This window comes from Lynx rufus, unplaced genomic scaffold (assembly GCF_022079265.1).
Source record: "Lynx rufus isolate CCGP_SWC_20201006 ecotype Redwood Valley unplaced genomic scaffold, mLynRuf1.p SCAF_18, whole genome shotgun sequence".
NCBI classification, from domain to species: Eukaryota; Metazoa; Chordata; class Mammalia; order Carnivora; family Felidae; genus Lynx; species Lynx rufus.
The window spans coordinates 38,920,220-38,939,141 of NW_025814832.1; the positions used below are offsets into that span (position 1 = coordinate 38,920,220).

General features: G+C 49.7%; 1 protein-coding gene across 2 annotated transcripts in view; it reads right to left on the reverse strand.

Annotated features, from left to right (window-relative positions):
* Window positions 1-1,197: 1,197 nt before the first annotated feature.
* The window catches only part of MAP3K3 (mitogen-activated protein kinase kinase kinase 3), a 60,441-nt gene continuing 42,716 nt past the window's right edge, over window positions 1,198-18,922 (reverse strand). For both annotated transcript variants that reach the window (XM_047081636.1, XM_047081635.1), the window contains 10 exons: window positions 13,842-13,975; window positions 10,981-11,054; window positions 8,952-9,019; window positions 8,653-8,745; window positions 7,853-8,044; window positions 6,979-7,127; window positions 6,198-6,329; window positions 5,605-5,734; window positions 5,097-5,274; window positions 1,198-3,984 (listed from right to left, as the gene is read on the reverse strand). In XM_047081636.1, coding sequence (XP_046937592.1) covers window positions 3,756-3,984; window positions 5,097-5,274; window positions 5,605-5,734; window positions 6,198-6,329; window positions 6,979-7,127; window positions 7,853-8,044; window positions 8,653-8,745; window positions 8,952-9,019; window positions 10,981-11,054; window positions 13,842-13,975 — 1,379 coding nt within the window. In that variant the 3' untranslated portion in view covers window positions 1,198-3,755. The remainder of the gene's footprint in view (window positions 3,985-5,096; window positions 5,275-5,604; window positions 5,735-6,197; window positions 6,330-6,978; window positions 7,128-7,852; window positions 8,045-8,652; window positions 8,746-8,951; window positions 9,020-10,980; window positions 11,055-13,841; window positions 13,976-18,922) is intronic.

Genomic DNA, 18,922 nt, shown 5'->3' on the forward strand with positions numbered 1-18,922 from the left:
GTGTGGAGCCTATTAAAAAAGAAGAAGAAGGAGGTCAGGCCATCAGCAGGTGATGTGGAGCCGGCCTCACTGCACTTAAGTATATTATTGCAAGGCAGAACCCTTCTTGTCCTTGCCTAGACCCCCTTTGCCCTAGAAATCAACAAAGGCTGGTGGAAACCAGCAGATTCAGCAAGTGCTGTTAAAGGGTTTCTGGTTCTCTGTGCCCTTCCCCATCTGTTATCTTCCCCTTGCTTTTTCAAGCTCTGGGGAGTGGGGCAGCCATAGTCACTCCCATGTAGTTCAAGGAGAAACAGCTCCTGTGCTTCTCTGAGGGACAACAGTTTACAGCAGGGCGAATACTGCAAGCTTGGAGGAACTGAGACCCACCCCACCCCCAGCGGATTACAGGCAGGAAATCTGGGTTGTCCTCAGACCCAACTGTCCTGATTTCCCCCAAACTGCCTGTGGGCTACCTGAACTGATGGAACAAGAGGGCTGACTCCTGGGGGATTTGCTGCCACCGCCCCATACAACTCAAGTTCCTAAATGATCTCATGGCCATAGGACAGGATAGGAAGCTGGGACTCAAATTCCAGTGGCAGATGGGCCACTGTGGTGTGTTGAGGTGGACCCTGCCCCTCGAAGCAGTAGAGCTACCACTCAGCAGAGGTGGCACTGGGTCCTCAGCATGAGAGCTGATAGCCTCATGCAAAGCAGGCCCAAATTCTGCACTGGAGGTCTCAGGTGGGGACAAGGACAGTCTCTCCTGGCTCTGAGCTAAGTAAGCACCAGCAGCAGGCAGACCAGGGGGAGATGCCAGAGAGGTGCCTCCTGGAGGTACCTGAACTCTGCCCTGCAAGGATATGGCTCTGGGGAGTACGTACCTGCAGCGGGATGACTACTAGATGGCCACAAAAGTCCTGGGAACCCAGCACTGGTGACACTTGGGTCAGGTGGGGCTGACAGTAGTATACCACCTTGATAATCAGCTGCGATAGAAGCACCCTCAGCAGAGCTCCTGGGAGTGGGGGGAAGAGGGGAGCCACCTCTGAGCTAACAGTGGTACCAGTCAAGTCATCCCCTCCTAGGACCCCTCTTGGAGTCAAATTTCCTGCTGAGGGACCCAAGCTGGTTGTCGGGCACCATAGCTGGCTCCTCCCAGGCAAACACCTACTCCACACCTCAACCAAAAGCATTTCCACAGGACCCCTTGGGTATAAATGATCCCTTTTATTGTAAATAATGCGCGACACTGGCCTGGCTTTGCACTGCAAGCCCTCGGTCGAGATATAGTCAAATAACTATGGCTGCAGGTTCTTCTGCACGATCCACAATTCAGACACAGACACAGAGTGAGGGGGACGGGAGGGGCATGGGAGGGGCAGGAGGGTGGCAGGGTGTGGACCGTCCCCAGCCTTGACCTCTCCGTGAAGGTTTGGCCAAGGCCGGCATAGCCCATGGAATGATGAGCAAATGGCAGCATGGCCCTTCCCACAGCAAGCCTGGGGCTGCTAGGGGGCTGCCTTTCAGAATCTTTGGGCCCAGGCTGTCCTAGGCCCACAGCTTGTCATCTGGGTTAATTAATATAAAGACAATAAATTAAAATTAAGCAACAGCTCGGTCCTGAGGATGCTGAGCCAGCATGTCCACAGTTTTTGGCACAAAAAAGTCAGGGTCTTTTGTTTTTTTGGAGTGCAGCGTTTGTTGGCTTGTTTGTAAATTCACTTTTAAAACCCATTCCCTGTGAGGTAAGACCCCGGGGCGTGGGGCTCTGTGAGAGCCTGAAGCTGGGACACACAGAGTCGTCTTGCGGCAAGGGCACTGTGCTCTGTTTCCTCTTGGGGCACAGGGACTGGGCACAGGGATGTGGGCCCAAGAAGAGTGCTGCAGCCGTCAGGACAGGGTCGTGGAGAGGCCGAGCTGCCATCTGGCAGCTTTGGTCAAGATGAGGGGCCAGTCCCCACCCTGGGCAAGGGCCGAGGTGGCGACAGGAGCACATTGCTCACTGTCTTCACAGGGCTGGGCTGGAGGTGCCTGACAGGCCCCTGACGGACAAGGATGGAAACAGAGGGGCCTCGGCCCAACTGGCACCGTGCAGCACACATTCCCGCAAAACCAGCTGCTTTCATTTTCTCTTCTCTCTCTCGAGGCGTCCATCACCTGTAACAATCTAGAATTGATATATATAAAAACCATCAAATATGATCTGAGATATAAATTAACAAGTACAAGGCCTCACATTACATGATGTGAAAAGGCTAAAAACAGCGATAGAAACTACATTCATAAAAGTGCATCGTCAACATACAACGAAGGCTTTGGCTTGTTCTGGTGCCCGTGGGGAAGTGGGCATGGCTGGCAATGAGCTGCCTGGCACTAATCCCCAGCTCCCTGGAGAGACCCATCCCTGGGCACTGGCTTTGTTGTTGTTGTTGTTGTTGTTCCTTTAATGACAACTCCCAAGGAACTGGGTTTTGGGAGGGAGGAGCTCTAGCAATAGGCACATTTTGGAGGGGAGGGGCCGGAAGAAAGGACCAGCGCCCAGGCTGAGGTAAATAAGGCCAACTCTAAGCTGCTTGGAGATACTGGCTCCCTGACCCCTGCTACCATTCCTCCTCCAAGAAGGGAAAGGGGCTGAGACCTCATGGGGGAGGGCAAGGCTGGCCAAGGAGGAACAGAGATGGTAGTCTGGGACACGGTGACATCATATGGGCTCTCCCTTCTACCAGGGAGGGCTCTGGCCTAGCAGGGTCACAACTCACAGACAACCCGATACAACTTCCCTGGCTATCCAGAAGAGCCTGCCCAGGGCTCAGGGCGGCTAGTGGGGTCAGGTGCCCTCACCATGCTGTCCATCTTCCTTTCTGCTCCAGTGGGGAGACAGGTGCCAGGTCAGGAACACAAAGGCCATTACCTTCAGCTCTTTCCAATCCAGCCCAAAGGCCCAAGCCCACAACAGGGATACTCAGAGCCCAAGGGCACACAAAGTCTCCAGTTTAGAAACTGGGTACAGCATAAGAGTGACTCCAACTTGTAAAAACAGAGACAATTGCATTGACAAGACTGGGTCTCCCCACCTCGAGTGGGGGAGTTCCACATCTCAGGCCCCTGCTGGGGGTGGGGGAGGGGTGCAGGGTCATGGGAGCAGGCAGGATGGGCTCCTCCTTCCCTGAATAAGGCAGCAAAACATTTGCTTCATTCATCTTTGGTAAAGGACAGGGACTGGCAAAGCTGGCCTGGGGGCTCTGGGGAGAGCACAGCCCAGGCCTCTGCCTTCCATTGGCTGTGGGATGCTGGGCTTGACCTCAGGCTTGGGTGGGCTCATCCAGCCCAGAGACGCCCTGGTGGTCTCCAGACATGGGGAGGAGAAACAAAATAACACTCTGCATGAAAGTTAACACTATTCAGACCCTTGTGTCTGTCCTGTGCCCCAAGACCCTTGGGGCTCTGGTGCCGACTGCAGTGTCAGGACACAGCCCTGAAGGTAAGGCCCTCAGTGCTTTGCACACTGTTCCTAGCCCCTTCCCCTCCACACTGAGCTTAGGATGCTGGAGCTCTCGGGTCTGGCAGGCTGGGGGCTCCCAGTCCTTGAGGCCGCAGCCACCCCACCCTGGCTCTGAGCCCCAGCAGTGGAAGGGGCATAGACAAACGCTGGTTGGACTGGAGCTCCATGGTCCACAGCCTTGCCTGGGAGAAGCAGCAGCTTTGCTGAGCCCCACAGCAGCCCCATGCCTGTGCAGCAGGGGCGGCGGGCAGCAGCGTGCCTTAAGAGCTCAGTACACGAGCTGTGCAAAGTGGTGTGTGAGCAGCTCCTCGGCCGAAGGTCTCTGGCGAGCCTCCACAAAAATACGCCTCAGGAAGTCCCGGCCGTGCTCAGAGATGTGGGAGGGCAGCTGAGGATTTGTGGGCTGGGTGGCAATCTTGAAAATGGCGGCCATGGCTTCATACTCTGCCCAAGGTGGTTTCTCTGTCAGCATCTCTACCACAGTGCAGCCCAAGCTCCTGGAGAGAGAATCCCATGTCACCCCTTGGCCAGCCCCAGGCTCCCTAACCTACCCACCGCCGTGGAAGGAGGTGCCTTTCTCAGAAAACCCTGAGGCAGGATGGGCCAAGCTGAGGGTTGACATCTCTGTAGAGAGTCCTCAAAGCCAGAAGAGGCCTCAAAGCACTGTTGGCCTCATCTACATGGGCTTCATCAACCAATACCCACGCAGGGGGGTCTTGAGATTGGGGAAGAGATCCCTTAGGCATGGACAGAAAGAGCTCTGAGATAACTGTATTAGTCTCCTACTGCTGCTGTAACAAATTACTATGAGTCCGGTGGCATAAGAACACAAATTTATTCTGGAGACCAGAAGTCTAGTAGAACTAGTCTCCATGGGCTAAGGTGAACATGTCAGCAGGGATGGCTCCTTTCGGAGGCTCTGCCTGGAGAGGCTGCCAGCACTCTTTGGTTCATGTCCCCTTCCAGCTTCTTGCTTCCACTGTCACATCACTTGCTACCCACTCTGGCCTGCTGCCTCTCTTTTGTAAGGACCTTTGCAATTATTCTGAGCCCACCTGGATAATCCAGGATAATCTCTCCATCACAAAAGTCTTAAATTAATCCTATCTGCAAAGGCCCTCTGCCACGTAAGGAGACATTTACAGGTTATGGGGTCAGTACGTGGGCACCTTCAGGGAACCATACTCAGCCTACCACAATGACATTGTGAGGGGAAGAGATGCTCTCACGACCTCCAGGCCCTTTCAGAGGATGGACATAAAGTTAGGGCGAGCAAATGCAAGCCATCTGAATGCTAGGAAAGGAAGAAGCTTGCTAATATTTAGAGACTGACCCAGGCCTTCAGAATGGGTGCTACTTCCTTTAGGGATGTTTTCTGTGGCCTAAGTTCCCAGCAATAACAAACCGGTGCTATCTGGGGTTAAAACGCAACGCATTTGCCCTATGGGCTGCTGCAGGCACCCACTTCCCTGCATATGACCCAGCTGCCAGGAGGGGAGCCTCCTCTTCCTCCCACCACACTGAAACATTTCAAATGAGCTCATTTCTAGGTTGGAGTCACTACAGACCAGACACAGATATGCCATCCCAGCACGTCCCCGGCACTCACCACACGTCTGCCTTTCTTCCGTAGCCCTCACCGCTGATCACCTCAGGGCTCATCCAGTAGGGTGTGCCCGTGACCGAGCGCATGCCTGTGCCCGACATGCAGATGGTCTGCAGGCGCTTGCTGGCCCCAAAGTCCCCCAGCTTCACGTTCCCAGCAGAGTCTCGAAGGATGTTGGCTCCTAAGGCATGAAAGAACAGAGGCTGCAACCCTCTGGGCATTTTCTACCATCCACCCTTTCCCCCCACCTTCCCAGGTCACAGGGCTGCTGAAGAGGATGGACTCTACCATGAATTGGACATGAATAGAAACACGCTATTGGCTCAGCCCTACAGCATGAAATGATCATCACCAGGGCCAACAACTGCACAACACCCAACAAGTATTTTCCCAAAGTGCTCAACCAATCTGCACCAATCCCCCAAAGAAGCAATTAAGGTCCCACTTTTCAGAAAATCCAGAATTCTTAAGTGGTCATGTCTTGGGGACCCCACAGCTTGTGCCTGCTCACCCTTGATGTCTCGGTGAACGATCATGTTGCTATGCAGGTAGGACATGCCCTCCAGGATCTGCCGGGTATACTTGCGAGTCACACTCTCTGTCAGAGCTCCGTAGGCCTTCAATTGGTCTTTCACTGAGCCCTACAGCCACAGGAGTCAGAGGGAGTCAGCTCAGGAAGGGGTAGGAAGGGGCAAGGCTATTTCCAGCCCCCAGCATTGTAGCAGGAGCGATTTAGCCACCCACCATGAGCAACGCACCAGGCTTTGCTTGGAGAACAATATGAGGCAGCCCTTCCGTCAAGCAACGTGTGACCCGCATCCAGAAGGGAAGGCCCTCTGCACCAGCTACAGGCAGTACTTACTGGACGGTGCAATCACCCTGTAAGCTTCGGGTCAGGGTGACCTGGGACACTTCACATCTCACACCGTCATTGTGGCCAGATGGAGGACCCCCCCTGACTTTTGAGTATCACCTCACCTTCTTCCCTGAGCCTCCGGTATCTCAAGTGATCAGAAGCATGTCCAAGGGGCCCCTCCCCCGGAGCCCACGGCCCAAGTCTGGCCCTCCTTTGTGTGTGTCCCACATGCACCAAGGAGCACATACCCCTGGCATGTACTCCATGAAGATGGTCAGAGTCTTCTCGGCGCGGTCCCGCAGGCAGCCATAGTACTGAACTATGCGCTCGTGCTGCAGGTTCTTCAGCAGCTGGATCTCACACTCCAGGGCACTCACCTCCTGTGGGAGGGGCTCAGTGGTCACCTTGGCTTCCAGGGTCCTGGCTCTGCCCATGTGGGATCAGCTCAACTTCCCTAGTAAGTGACTTTAGAGGGGTCTGTCTGCCTCGGGAACTTCAGCTGGAGCAAGGGAGTCTCTCCCAACTGTTTGGCCCTTGGATACAACGCTGGGTAGCCCATGGGACGGTAGCATTCCCATGCTGGAAGAGGGCAGGCAGTGGGGTGGGAGAATGGGCTGTGGTGCTTAGTTACGGTAAATGCTCTATTTGTCCACTCAGACTGGAGTACAGGCCACAATCACAGTTGAACTCCAAAGATAAGCTCCTTCCTGGACTGAGGGCTGAGAGAGACTGTGCATCTGGTGAGGGTGGCCAGGACTGGCCACTGCCTCTCGGTTTGGGTGGTTTGGTACTTTGGTATCAAATTAGTTCCTCATACCTAATCCCTCCCCTGTAGGGTTTGATGCTCTTTGGACCACAGTCCCTTTGCCCCATAGCCATGGCCAGAGTGGAGAGCAAGGGAACTTGGGAAGAAGAATAATGGGGGAAAGATCCTGCAGCATCTCGAGCAATTAGCTTATGCAACAAGACAGGCATTTTTATTGGGGAGGGGGTGGGGGACTGTAAGCCAGACCATGCGGAAGGCAGTACCTTGCTTGTCTCAGGGCTGTCTGGGTCAAATTGGACCTGTTTGGAAGCAAGTTCACGTCCTGTGTCCACGTCATAGCACAAATAGACCCTGCCGAAGGCACCCTGGCCCAGGAGCTTCCCACGGCGCCAATTGATGGGGGCACTAGGAGCTACAGGAGAATGGAAGGAAAGAGCATTAGCTTGGGCACATTGTTTACTGAGATGTTGCCTTGGTTTCCAGAGGCTTTGTGATGGCACCTCTGGCTCAAGACCCCCTCTAGTTCTCAGCCCAGCATCCCCACCCACCTGGAGCAGGCCCAGTGCCCCAATCAGTTGGACCATTAGGCCCAAGTCCTGAGAAGCAGATGATTAGCTAACGTCATGGTTAAATGCTCCTCTGCATTGATCAAATATCTTCATTTCCTAAGTCCCTAAATATTTTTTTAAGTTTATTTATTTTATTTAGGGGGGCAGAGAGAGAGGGAAAGAGAGAATCAATCCCAAGCAGGCTCCGCACCATCAGCACAGAGCCTGATACAGGGCTCGAACTCATGAACTGTGAGATAATGACCTGAGCTGAAACCAAGAGTCAGACGCTTAACTGACTGAGCTACCCAGGCGTCCCCCTAAATATCTTAATACGGCAAGGACCGAGAACACTGCTCTTCTGGTTAAACATGGTCAGACTAGAGACCAGAGAGGGGAAGTGGCTTGTTGCACAGCAGTGGACTGAGGGATCTGCTGCCGACCCACAGGCTCTTTCAGTGTGGTGAGGATGGGCCAGAGCAGCTTGCTGCTTGAGCTGAACGAGCCCGGTGGACCACCGGTCTCCTGCCCTGCCGCTTGTCCGAGCACCCCCTGGGCAGTCTCCTCCTAGCCAGGGCCCACTCCTCACACTTGGTAGGCACGTTCCTCTCCTGCACAGAGAGGGCATTCTCGCTGTCCGCGCTCCGCAGGCGCCCTCTGGGGTCCAGGTACTGCACTGCCAAACCCATGTTCTCGCCATTTGTGCTCAGGGAACGGCTGGATGGCACCAGTGTAAAGAGGTTGCCTTGATGACGCCGTATTCGGGGAAATGTTCTTCTGCCTGAAGGAGTGCAGGGGCCAGAGAAGAGCAAGTCAGATCCCTGCCCACCAGGCTAATTGTGTGTCACATCATTCACCCTCACCATTTGCCCTTTCACCTAACTCAAGCCAGAATGGTTCATGTCACAAGCACCCTGAGAATCAGGACAAAAGCAGGAATTAGAAGGCAGCCACAGATGGCTCAGGAAGCCCTGGCCAAAGGGAAGGCACGGGGCTGGCCCTCGGGTGCCACATCACTCACAAGGCCAATCCACTGCTGAAGTCTGTCTTCCCTGGCATGGTAATCCCAAATCAAACCTTTGTGGAAGCTCCATTCTGTCTGCTGCCATGGGGCAGAAGAGGGCGCTGGAGAGCTGGTGTCATGGAGCACGCTCAGACAAAGGACAGTGTTCCCAGTGCCAGCATCTTGGTTTCCAAATGCCGTCCTTTCCCCCATCTCCCCTCAGTCTCTAGTGCCTCAAGTCTGGGCACACTTTCTCAGGAATAAAGGAAAGAAACATGGGGTCTGGGGTGCCTAGGCCCAGCCCCTGGCAGTGCTTTTGTGTGGCAAAGCTCTACCTGAGTCCGTTCTGAGAGAGCCAGCAGGGGGCAGGGTGGAGGTGCACTCACCCTCATTGTAGTCCTTGTGGTGCACAGATACGTGGTAGCGCCGGGGGTAGGTTCCACCTTTGACCCCTTTGTCATACAGCTGAGTTTCCCGCTCTGAATAAGATAGAGGAATCGCTGGTTTCTGGGTAGATCAATGTGAGTAAGCCATTTAAGCCCCTATGTCACCTGAGACCTCAGGACAGCAGGCCCGAGGAGAACTAAAGTACAGTCCTGGCTTCCCAACTCAGCTAGCAAGAGTAGAATGCCTGCAGCCCCACCCGGAAGCCCTGTAGTACTCATCCAGACTCTGGGGAACTCACCAGAGAACTCCTGTCTGTTGTCGGGGAAGCTCTGGGCTCGGGACATCCTCGATTTCCGGAAGGATGGGCTGGAAAAAACAAAACGAAATCACGACGTGGACATCGGCTCAGTGTACTTCAAAAGGCTGCCCACTAGGGCAGAAGGCAGGATATCCAGATGGACTCCCTTTTCTAACTCCCTCCCGCATCATTACATGGGATAGAAAACCCAGAAAACAAGATATCCAAACTGCTTAGCTGTTTGGTGTGGAGTCTTGTTCTCACAGTTTGGGAAGGAAGCAGAGTTTGAGAGAAACGGCCCTCTTCCGAGTTCAGCCTTCTACTACTTTCTCTTCACTAGTCTGAGGCCCAAATCTGACAGAACCTTGAATAATAAACCCCTCCAGGCCTCCCAAATTCCACCTTGGCAGCACAACACTTTCCCTTCTTGCCCATTCCTCCCACCTTGGTAACAGGGGAAGAGTTGAAAAAACTCCCTTGTCCAGGGCAATAATAAAAATAGCAACAATACCAAGCATCTTCCTTTCAGACTAATCACCACCATCCCATTTTAGAGATGGAGAAACTGAGGAATAGAGAGGTTAAGGGACTTGTCCCAAGCTATTGGACTTCTACTTGGTGGAGCTGGGCTCTATATGGCTCCAGATCCCATAAAGAGGAGGAGAGGAAAGCCCTATGCTTTAGGCTGGGCCTCAAGGGAGTAAGTCCAGGTCACTGGGTTTCACTCCCAAGCAAAAGAAAACAAAGTATTGAAGGGGCAGAGGAAAAACCCAAGAACCAAGTGGGTACATTTAGCTATCTTTCCTAGCATTCACCTGAAGGGTCTTCTCCCTTACGTGTAAGTGCCTTTTGAGAGAGCCACAGGTCAGAAACGGTCAAGGCAATGACACAGGGGCCGCCCCCTACTTCACAACTACTAGATTTTCTGTAGTCTTGTCCCACTGCCCACCCCACTCCCCACCCCTGCTCAGCCACAAAGCTTAGGAGATAACCCAAAGCCAGAGTTGGTCCCTGTCCTGGCAGAGCTTACGGTTTGTGGAAGTAACTCCTGGCACTTTTGCCTGGGCCTTCTTGCTACTCTGGCTGAAGAGCAAGCCCCTGACAAGGCTATGAGCTGGATACTAGCAAGTAACTATGACTGAATTCTATGACACTGCTCATCAGTTTTCAGATCTGTTAGGAAAGACATAATACAGATCTGGCCATAGTCACAAGGTCAGTACCCATATGAACAATTAATCAGTTACACACAGGGAAAAAAAAAAAAAAAAAACAACAACAAAACATCTCAAACCTGCTCCAAAGCCTCTGACCACAGCCCTAAGCCCAGCCAGACATGATCAAATGTGCTATTGGAAATAACAAGGTCAAGGTGAGAGGCTGGCTGGATAAGTGCTAAAGCCAACTCTAAACATACCCCTGCCGATGGGTGAATCAGCTCCACAGAACCATTTGGTATGTAAAAGATAGCACTTGTTCCCTCTCCAAGTGTGTGAACAAAATTCCACACCAAGCAGCATGGTAAGCTAGGCAGTCTGGATATTTTGTTTTCTGGTTTTTATAGCCCAGTGTCTTATTCCGCCAGAAACACTTGGAGGAAAAAAAATAAGGTAAACCCACAGGTAACAATTCAATTTTGTCCCCAAAACATTGAACTTCACTGCTTGTCAGGCCAGATCACAGCAATGAGGCCAAGAGCACAAGAGCAGCGTGTATATTATACAGAACCTCAGAACATGTCAAGCACTCAGAATAACAGAGCAAGCATTTAATACATGTGAATTGCTATCATGAGCTTCTATTACATTCATCAAACTATACAAACATAACATTCTTCACGGTATTTGAAAAATTAAGGAGATGGCTAGGAATCCCAGAAAGAGATTTCTTTCCCAGAAGCATGATGCTTTAACCATGGGTCTGCAGACCAGTGTCTAGATCAGAGACATACTAGCTAACTCTATTTCCTCAGCCCACCAGTCCCAAAAATGCCTACGCACTAACCCCCAGAGCAGCCACAGTCCCGTACCTGTCGGCTGACCTGTCCAAGGATTGGCAGCTTCCTGACAAGGAATTTTCAGCACTGCTCAGAGGATCCAACATCTGCAAGGCAAGTCATACAATAAAACCCAATCCCAGCCAGGTGACTCAGGGCTTTACGGCCCAGCCAAGTCCAGCAAATGGTGCTTTTTGTCAAAATATGAAAGTGCCCTTTCTCTGCCTGTGCAGTGGGAAGAGTAATTAGGAAGGTACCATTCTCCCCCATAGTTTGAAAGGCAAGTTTCCAGGAGTGAGAAAAGTGCCTGGCCAGCATCCCAAGGAGCTCTGCCAGGAGAGCAAAGCAGAGATGCTACTTCTCCTGTTGGCATTTTGTTGGCTCGTGAACATTGGGAGCCTGGCGATGGAGCTGGTACTACCCTGCAGAGGCTTCCAGTGCATCTGGGTGGGACTGTAATGCTTCTGTTTACACTCCATAATTTAAAATTTATAAAGACAAGTATTGTCCTCATTTCACAGACAAATCACTGCAGGTCTAGAAGGTTAGGAGAATTGTTTAAAGTCATGAAACTAGTTATTGTACAGCTGATACAGATGAAAAATTTCCTAGTTCCTGGTTCTCATATACAAGCAATAAGTACCTACTATGTAAGTTAAAGTGTTTCTCTGGCCCTTGGTCGAATGCAGTAATAAAAAGCCTTCAGATTAGTTTTTTCTCCAACTAAACTCCCTTCATTTAGCCTAAGGGGGTATTCACTATCAGTGTATTCATTATCTGAGAGACAAAGTTAAAAATTACATAGAGAAGCAGAAATGAGACTTATGAAAATTCACTAACAACTTTCATAAAATTAGTTTCCAACTCAAATTATCTCTTCCTATTTAATGCTAGGGTCCATCTTGCCCATAATTTCAAAGAGAGACCAGTTAACAGAAGAAGAATGTGCAAGTACAATAACATGGCAGGTATGATGAAGCAGGAATACCAAAGGTTCAAAAGGGGCCTTTGGAAAATTCACTGAATCCTGTGAAGTCTTCTGTAAAAAAGGATAATTTTTTTTAATGTTTACTTATTTTTGAGGGGCGCCTGGGTGGCTCAGTTGGTTGAGTGTCCAGCTTCAGCTCAGGTCATGATCTCACGGTTCGTGGGTTCGAGTCCCGCATTGGGCTCTGTGCTGACACCTCAGAGCCTGCAGCCTGCTTCGGATTCTGTGTCTCCTTCACTCTCTGCCCCTGCCTCACTCACTCTGTCTCTCTCTTTCTCAAAAATAAACATTAAAAAAAATGTTTATTTATTTTTGAGAGAGAGAGCAAGGAGGGGAGGGACACAGAGGATCTGAGGTGGGCTCTGTACTGACAGCAAAGAGCTCAATGCAGGGCTCCAACTCACAAACCGTGAGATCATGACCTGAGCCAAAGTTGGACGTTTAACCTACTGAGATGCCCTGGGGCCCCCAAAAAGGACAATCTTTATGACAATGCTGAAGAAATCAAAGAGGAAGTCAAGGAAGTTACATTGTGTTAGCAAAATTTTTGATATAAAAATTAAGCCAAAAAATTTTACCTGAATCATGCTTTTGTTCATTCTAAAAATTAGCAAATAGATGCAACTATCTCCTTAATCTGATTAAAGAAACAACAAAATAAACTTATCTTAGTTTCACTTTTCCAGAAAGGCCCAATTGAATATTCTTTCACTACATACATGTTTTGGTCTCCGTTAAGTGGATTTATCTTGAATGGTCCGTTACCAGGAACAATTCACTTTAGCTAAAGAGGCCGGGGCACCAGGGAAGGACCTATGCATTCCTTCTTTGGCCTCTTTCTAAAAGTCTGTCCTCTCTAGGAGTCTAATACTCCCACACCTTCTAGGGCTAGCCAGGTAAAACAAAGAAGTAAAAGGACCAGAATATAGGGCCACGGGGAGGGATCAAGACCAAAGGCAATAAACTCATTTGCAATCTGAGATTTTACACCCAAGTCACCTCTAACACAGCCAATGTCCAGAAGTGCTCTGGTTAAAGAAAACAGAAAGAATAGTCAGTAAAATACCTAAGAAGGGAATCCTTATCTAAAAGCACTCCATAAACATAATTTTATCTGGAAAGCAAGAGTTAACAGAAGAGAGAAGAAGCAGTGTAAAGGGCTTCTCACAGCCTGTATAGTTTGGATAACGCTTTCAGAGATTAGCTATCATGGGGAAAGAAAAGTTGTAAGAATCAGTTTTAGGAGAAAGAAAAGTCACAAAGATCAGTTTTTTTGTAAAATCCCTCATGTGATGGTGCTGGTCCTTCTACTGGACACTTTACTCTTAAGAAATCCCCCTTTCCCAGACCAACTCCTAAACATTTATAAGTGCAGATCCTTCTCTTACGCAATCAAAGCAAAGCTCTGTGACAAGACTTCAGAACGAAGCCAGAGATCTCGCTCTCGCTGAATTCACCAAGCTAAAATGTCATTTTCATCAAGCGAGCCACTAGTTAAAAAGTTAGCCATTGAAATGGGTAAGCTGTTCTGGAGGACGTACCCTAGAGTGACCCCCACAATGAGTCACAGCCTTGTATAAACCCCTTCCCTTAAATAAGGGGAGAACTTGTAACTTGCTTCTAGTCAACAGACTATGGCAAAGAGGGTGGCATGTTCATTCCTGTGATTATGTTACATTTGATGACTCCATCTTCATGTTACATTTTATGATCCACAAACTGGAGCAAGAGATTCTCCTTCTGGCCCTGAAGAAGCTGCCATATTGTGAGAGAGCCAAATGGCAAGGAACCGAAGGTGATTTCTAAGAGCTCAGAGTGCTCTTAGTCGCTCTTAGCGACCACTGAGAAGCCCCTTTATAGCCTTGGTCTGACACACTCCAAGGCATATCCCGGACCCCATACTCACACACTGCTCACTGGTCTCTGGGATGAACTCCCCCTCGCTGTTGATGCTGGTATAGGACCCCTGCCGGGCAATGCGCTGCTGCCGCTCAGGCACATAGCCAGGGGGAGGTGAGCTTCGTCCGGGGTTCTGGGAGCCTAGAGCACAGAAACAAGATCTTTTACAACAGAGGCCAGGATGTGCCCTTGAGAGGAGCAGACACAGGACCAGGTCGGACCAAATGTCTGTTGCAGAGGCTGGTACAAGGTAGGAGCTCAGCAGAATTCCATTCGTTTCCTTCACTGTATGTGGCCGATAAAATGGGTTAGACTCAAGATCCATTCCATGCTTCAGGTATGCCTTCCTGCACTTTCGAAGTTAATCAGCTAAAAGCTATTACATCTAAGACCCCCTGGGGTCCAGCCAATCAGATGCACTTGTGTGAGATTGAGATGGCTTCCTGCTATTCCTACCGCTCCTGGACACAGTCATGGGAGCTGCGGTTTTCCTGCTGCAGTGTTACCAGAGGCCCCACACCTGGTCTCCAGTTTTTCCGATGTCAAGACACAGACGCAGGCATCCTCTATGTATGTGGGGTGAAGCAGAGCAGAGGGGCACTGTGCTTCTGAATCTGGTAGCTTCCAGATTACAGAAAAGGGAGTAGCTCTGTGGTGTCTGTTTCTCTCTCTCTCTCCACCCTGTAAGCCAAGATGTGCACTGAATCTATTCTTCCTGAAACTAGTTAGAGTGGATTCTACTCTGTGCACCTGAACCCTGAGTAATACGTGCTGGGGTAAAAAGGTATTACACATCTGACCTAGAATGAACAAAAAATGTCTCTTGTAAGGGACTGATGAGAGAAAAAGAAAAACCCACTTATTGATGAAATCCCCAGACAGGGATCTAAACTATCCCCAGACAGGATGAACTGCCCCAGTCTGTTACATGGAGTGTCTAGGTGAAGCCTCCCTGGGATAGAATATCCAAGAATGCAACATCCATTCTCTTCTTCACCAGCTGCCACTGAACTCTCCCCTGGTTTTCCAGGTAGGATGGGACTGGCTCACAAGGCCAGCACTACAGACCCAGGAGGGGCTGGGGGAAAATAGCAAAGGTTTTCTGAGCTTTTATTTCCAGCCAGAGACTTTCACTTTTTCCAATACACATTGCTGCCTGCAGAGAGCCAGCCTTATTATCTGATGGGCAATGGGCCAGGGGCTATTGTGCACAGGCCCACAGCTTGGGGCAGGAAAGGGAAGTCTCCCCAAACCAATGGCTATCAGAGGAAGCAAATGGAAAAACCAGGAGTTGGCAGAACTGCTCCAGAGCATTTTCAGTTTTGTTTTTATCTTCAATTCAGAAATTGGGGGCTACAACAGCAGTCGAGACCAAGACAGGGAACTGAACAGGACAGGACACTGGACTGCAAGACTCACTGATGCGCCCACATTTACCAGCAGAGACAGCAGTGAGCTAGACAGCACAAATCATAGCACTATGCAAGCAAGACCACTCAACTCAGGCCTTGGAAAGCAGGCATGGCAGGGACAGCAGGCTCTCTGGGATGCCCTTCCCTGGCATTCCAGCCCAATCTTGTTCTATTCTCATGAGGCCATTTGTGCCAAGGGGCCCCAGCAGCAACAGCTGAAGCAACAAAGCAGAGTAGTAGGCCTGTGTCCAGAGTGGCCCACTGCTTTGCATGATGGTGCTCTACACATAAGGAGAAAGCCAGGGCTTTAAGCTGCTGGCCGTCTGTGCTCCTCCCGGGCCATGCCAGCTCTCTGCTAGGTCCTTAACCCATAGTGCAGAGTCCGAGCAAAACTCTCACCCAAAGCTGAAAGACTGGCTCTCAGATTCTACCCGTTCTCATAGGAGATTCCTGTCAGGAAGCTGATGCAGTCAGGAAGTTGCCTCTGCAGGGAGTTCTAGGGTTTGGGGTCAGTGTTAATGTGCAGGTCATTCCAAGTACAAAGAGATAGCTGTTTTGGACATCAACTATTTTCTCTAAACTCTGCTGTCTCTTGCTGGGCAGATGAGATTGGGGAGGAATTGAATCTTTTTTTCTTCTTCAGTGGGAAATCTTAACCAGTATTTCTTAGTGTGCTCACACTGGACCAGGCTGTGCAGAACATTTCATCCCATGAGACCCGGAGGACATCCTAATGTGTTTCAACTTTCAAAATTCCCGTTTTATTCTGAAGTTGCCACCACTACTAAACAGTTTCTGGTCTCATCTAGCATCACAGAAGAATTTCTGGCAAGGAGAAGAGCCCTGTGGAAGTGAAGGGAGCTGACTTGTGTGATCCCAGGCCCCGCCCTTCCAACTGCACCAGGACAGGGGGGACCGGAGGTCTGCACTGTGCACAGCTCTCTACCCCACTGCTGCCATGGCTCCCTCCAGTCACCTCATCCTTTCAACACTTCTCTCCTCCTCTGCCTGAACTTTTCCTTCTCTCCTTCCCCTGGCCAAAGCATTCTGCACCCTCTACCTGCACTCCTCGCTTCATCTGCCACAGGAGTCGGCTTCCCCACGGTTCCTTTGGCACCACCCTCAGCACTCTTTTCACCTGACTTTGCGCCTCCCTTCCTGGTGAGCATGCTCAGATCTCTAGCTTACAGTCTACCTCTCCTATAAACCACTAACCCATCTCTGATTTTCTTTCACCACCAAGCTCCTTGAAAGAACTGATTGCCTTTGCTCCCCCACTACCCATTCCTTAGGGGTTGCAATCTGGTTTGCCTAACTGTAGGATTGCAGTAGCAAGACAAGGAATAAGATGGAGCGGGAACAGAGGCAAAGGCACTTAACAAGACACACTAGACGGAACATGAGTCAGAAGGTGGCAGGGCTTGGCTACATGGCTTAAGGGCACCACCCAATGTATATGGGAAAAAATGGTGCTCGAGCTTGGCTTCAAAGGTGGGTAAAATTTCTAAAGGCAAGATAGGAGGAAGGGCATCGTCACATAGGGAAACTCCATCTGCCTTGTCTGAAGATCTCCCCACAGGGATCTTTCTTTTGGGTTAACTCATCAGCTAGTTGTTTTTGTTTGTTTGTTGCTTGTTTTTAGTTTTTAGCATGAACTAGTTTAATAGACTAATTGGCTTGAAAAAATTAAAATTCAAGGTATGTATATTACAATGGAAAGAACAAAAAGTAAACATGATAAATGGTTTCAAATAGTTGAAAAATTGTCAGATGAAAGATGTTATCTGTACATCTGTGTTGCTCAAGAGAGCAGTACCAGAGTCACTGGGTAATGTGAGAGAAGGCAGATTTTCAATTCAATATAAGGAAAAACTTCAAACAAATAGTGTGATCTAAAATTGGACTTGCACTTCCCCATCACTGAACACGGCGCGGTGGGGGCTGAATGACGTGCATGTTACTGTCTCTCACTAAATACAGGTTCCTTCATATTGGTGGAGGGAGGAGGCAAACCCCACTTGCTCCTGCTGGTTGGGGGCTGAATGGCTATGGCTTCTTGACCCCATTTCTACTCCAAGCACTTCTTCTACTGCCCAGTGCTTAAACCCTGACTCTTTCCTCTTCCTGTTTCCTTCCACTTCCAAACAGCCTTACGCTGCACCAACACACCAAGCACTCAGACATTTGTGGACCAAACGACAAGTTGCCCTTGGTCTGCCCTTTCCAACCTGGCTGGTACCATGTAAGGCCTCCCTCTACCCCCTCCTGTTTCTCTGGTCACTCCTTTGCTGTGTCCTTTGCAGGTTCATCTTCCCCTAATTGGCCATGAAGTGTCTGGATTCCTAAGGCTCAGTCCTAGGCTTCTTCTTACTCTGCAGTCTCTCCTTAGGGCCCCTCACCTGGGCACATGGCTTCAGCTGGACAATTTCTAATTTTTTTTTTCTAGTCCTGCTTTTCTCCTCTAGAGACCTGTATATCTAACTGTTCATTTGCTATCTCCTCTTAGCTCTCTCAAAGGCACCTCTAATTCAACCTCTAAAACATCAGGTCTGCCTCTTCTCAGCATGCGAAACCAGGCTCTCGTCGACCGTTTCTGTTTTGGTGAAAGGCAGTGCCATTCATCCAGATCCATAAGCCAGTAACTCATCTCCTGCTCATTCAACCCCTGCAAAATCAATATAGTATCACGGTAGTTCTGAAATCTTTGGTCTTAGAACCCTTTTACACTTTAAAAACCAAGGACATCAAATAGCTTTTATTAAGAGGGTTTTATCAATTGGTATTCACTGTATTAGATATTAAAGCTCAAAAATTTTGCAAACACACAGGGCGCCTGGGTGGCTCAGTAGTTGAGCATCTGGCTCTTGATTTCAGCTCAGGTCATGATCTCACAGTTCGTGAGAGATCAGGCCCCAAGCTGGGCTCTGTGCTGACAATATACAGCTTGTTTGGGATTCTCTCTTTCTCTCCTCTTTCTCTGCTCCTCCCCCACTCGTGCTTTCTCTCTCAAAATAAATAAATAAATAAGTAAATAAATAAATAAACTTTAAAAAACAACTTTTTTTGAAAACACATTAATACACAAGCACACATTCTATTAGCCATCAGAGCAATGACATCAACTCACGCATGTAACCTCTGGAAAACTCCAATGTATATTCATGAGAGAATCAGTAAAAAGGCAAACCGCAGACCCCCTGAAGGGATCTCAGGGACCCCCTGCACTGAGTCCCCACCCTAGACCACACTTTGAGAACCACCACAATGCTGTGTTCTGTTGTTTTTACTTTCTAAATGTCTCAAATACACCTGTGCCTTCTCTCCAATACTGTCACCAGCCTAATCCAAGCTTCTGTCTTCTTCCTCTGGACCAAACTGCTTTAGCCTAACATGGTTTCTCTTCTTTCTTCCCTCCCTCCCTCCTTCCATCCATTCATTCTAATTTACATCCAAGTTAGTTGGCATATAGTACAATGATTTCAGTAGATTCCTTAATGCCTCTTACCCATTTAGCCCATCCCCCCCCACAATCCCTCCAGCAACCCTCTGCTTGTTCTCTATATTTAAGAGTCTCTTATGTTTTGTCTCCCTCCCTGTTTTTATATTATTTTTGCTTCCCTTCCCTTATGTTCATCTGTTTTGTCTCTTAAATTCCTCATACGAGTGAAGTCATATG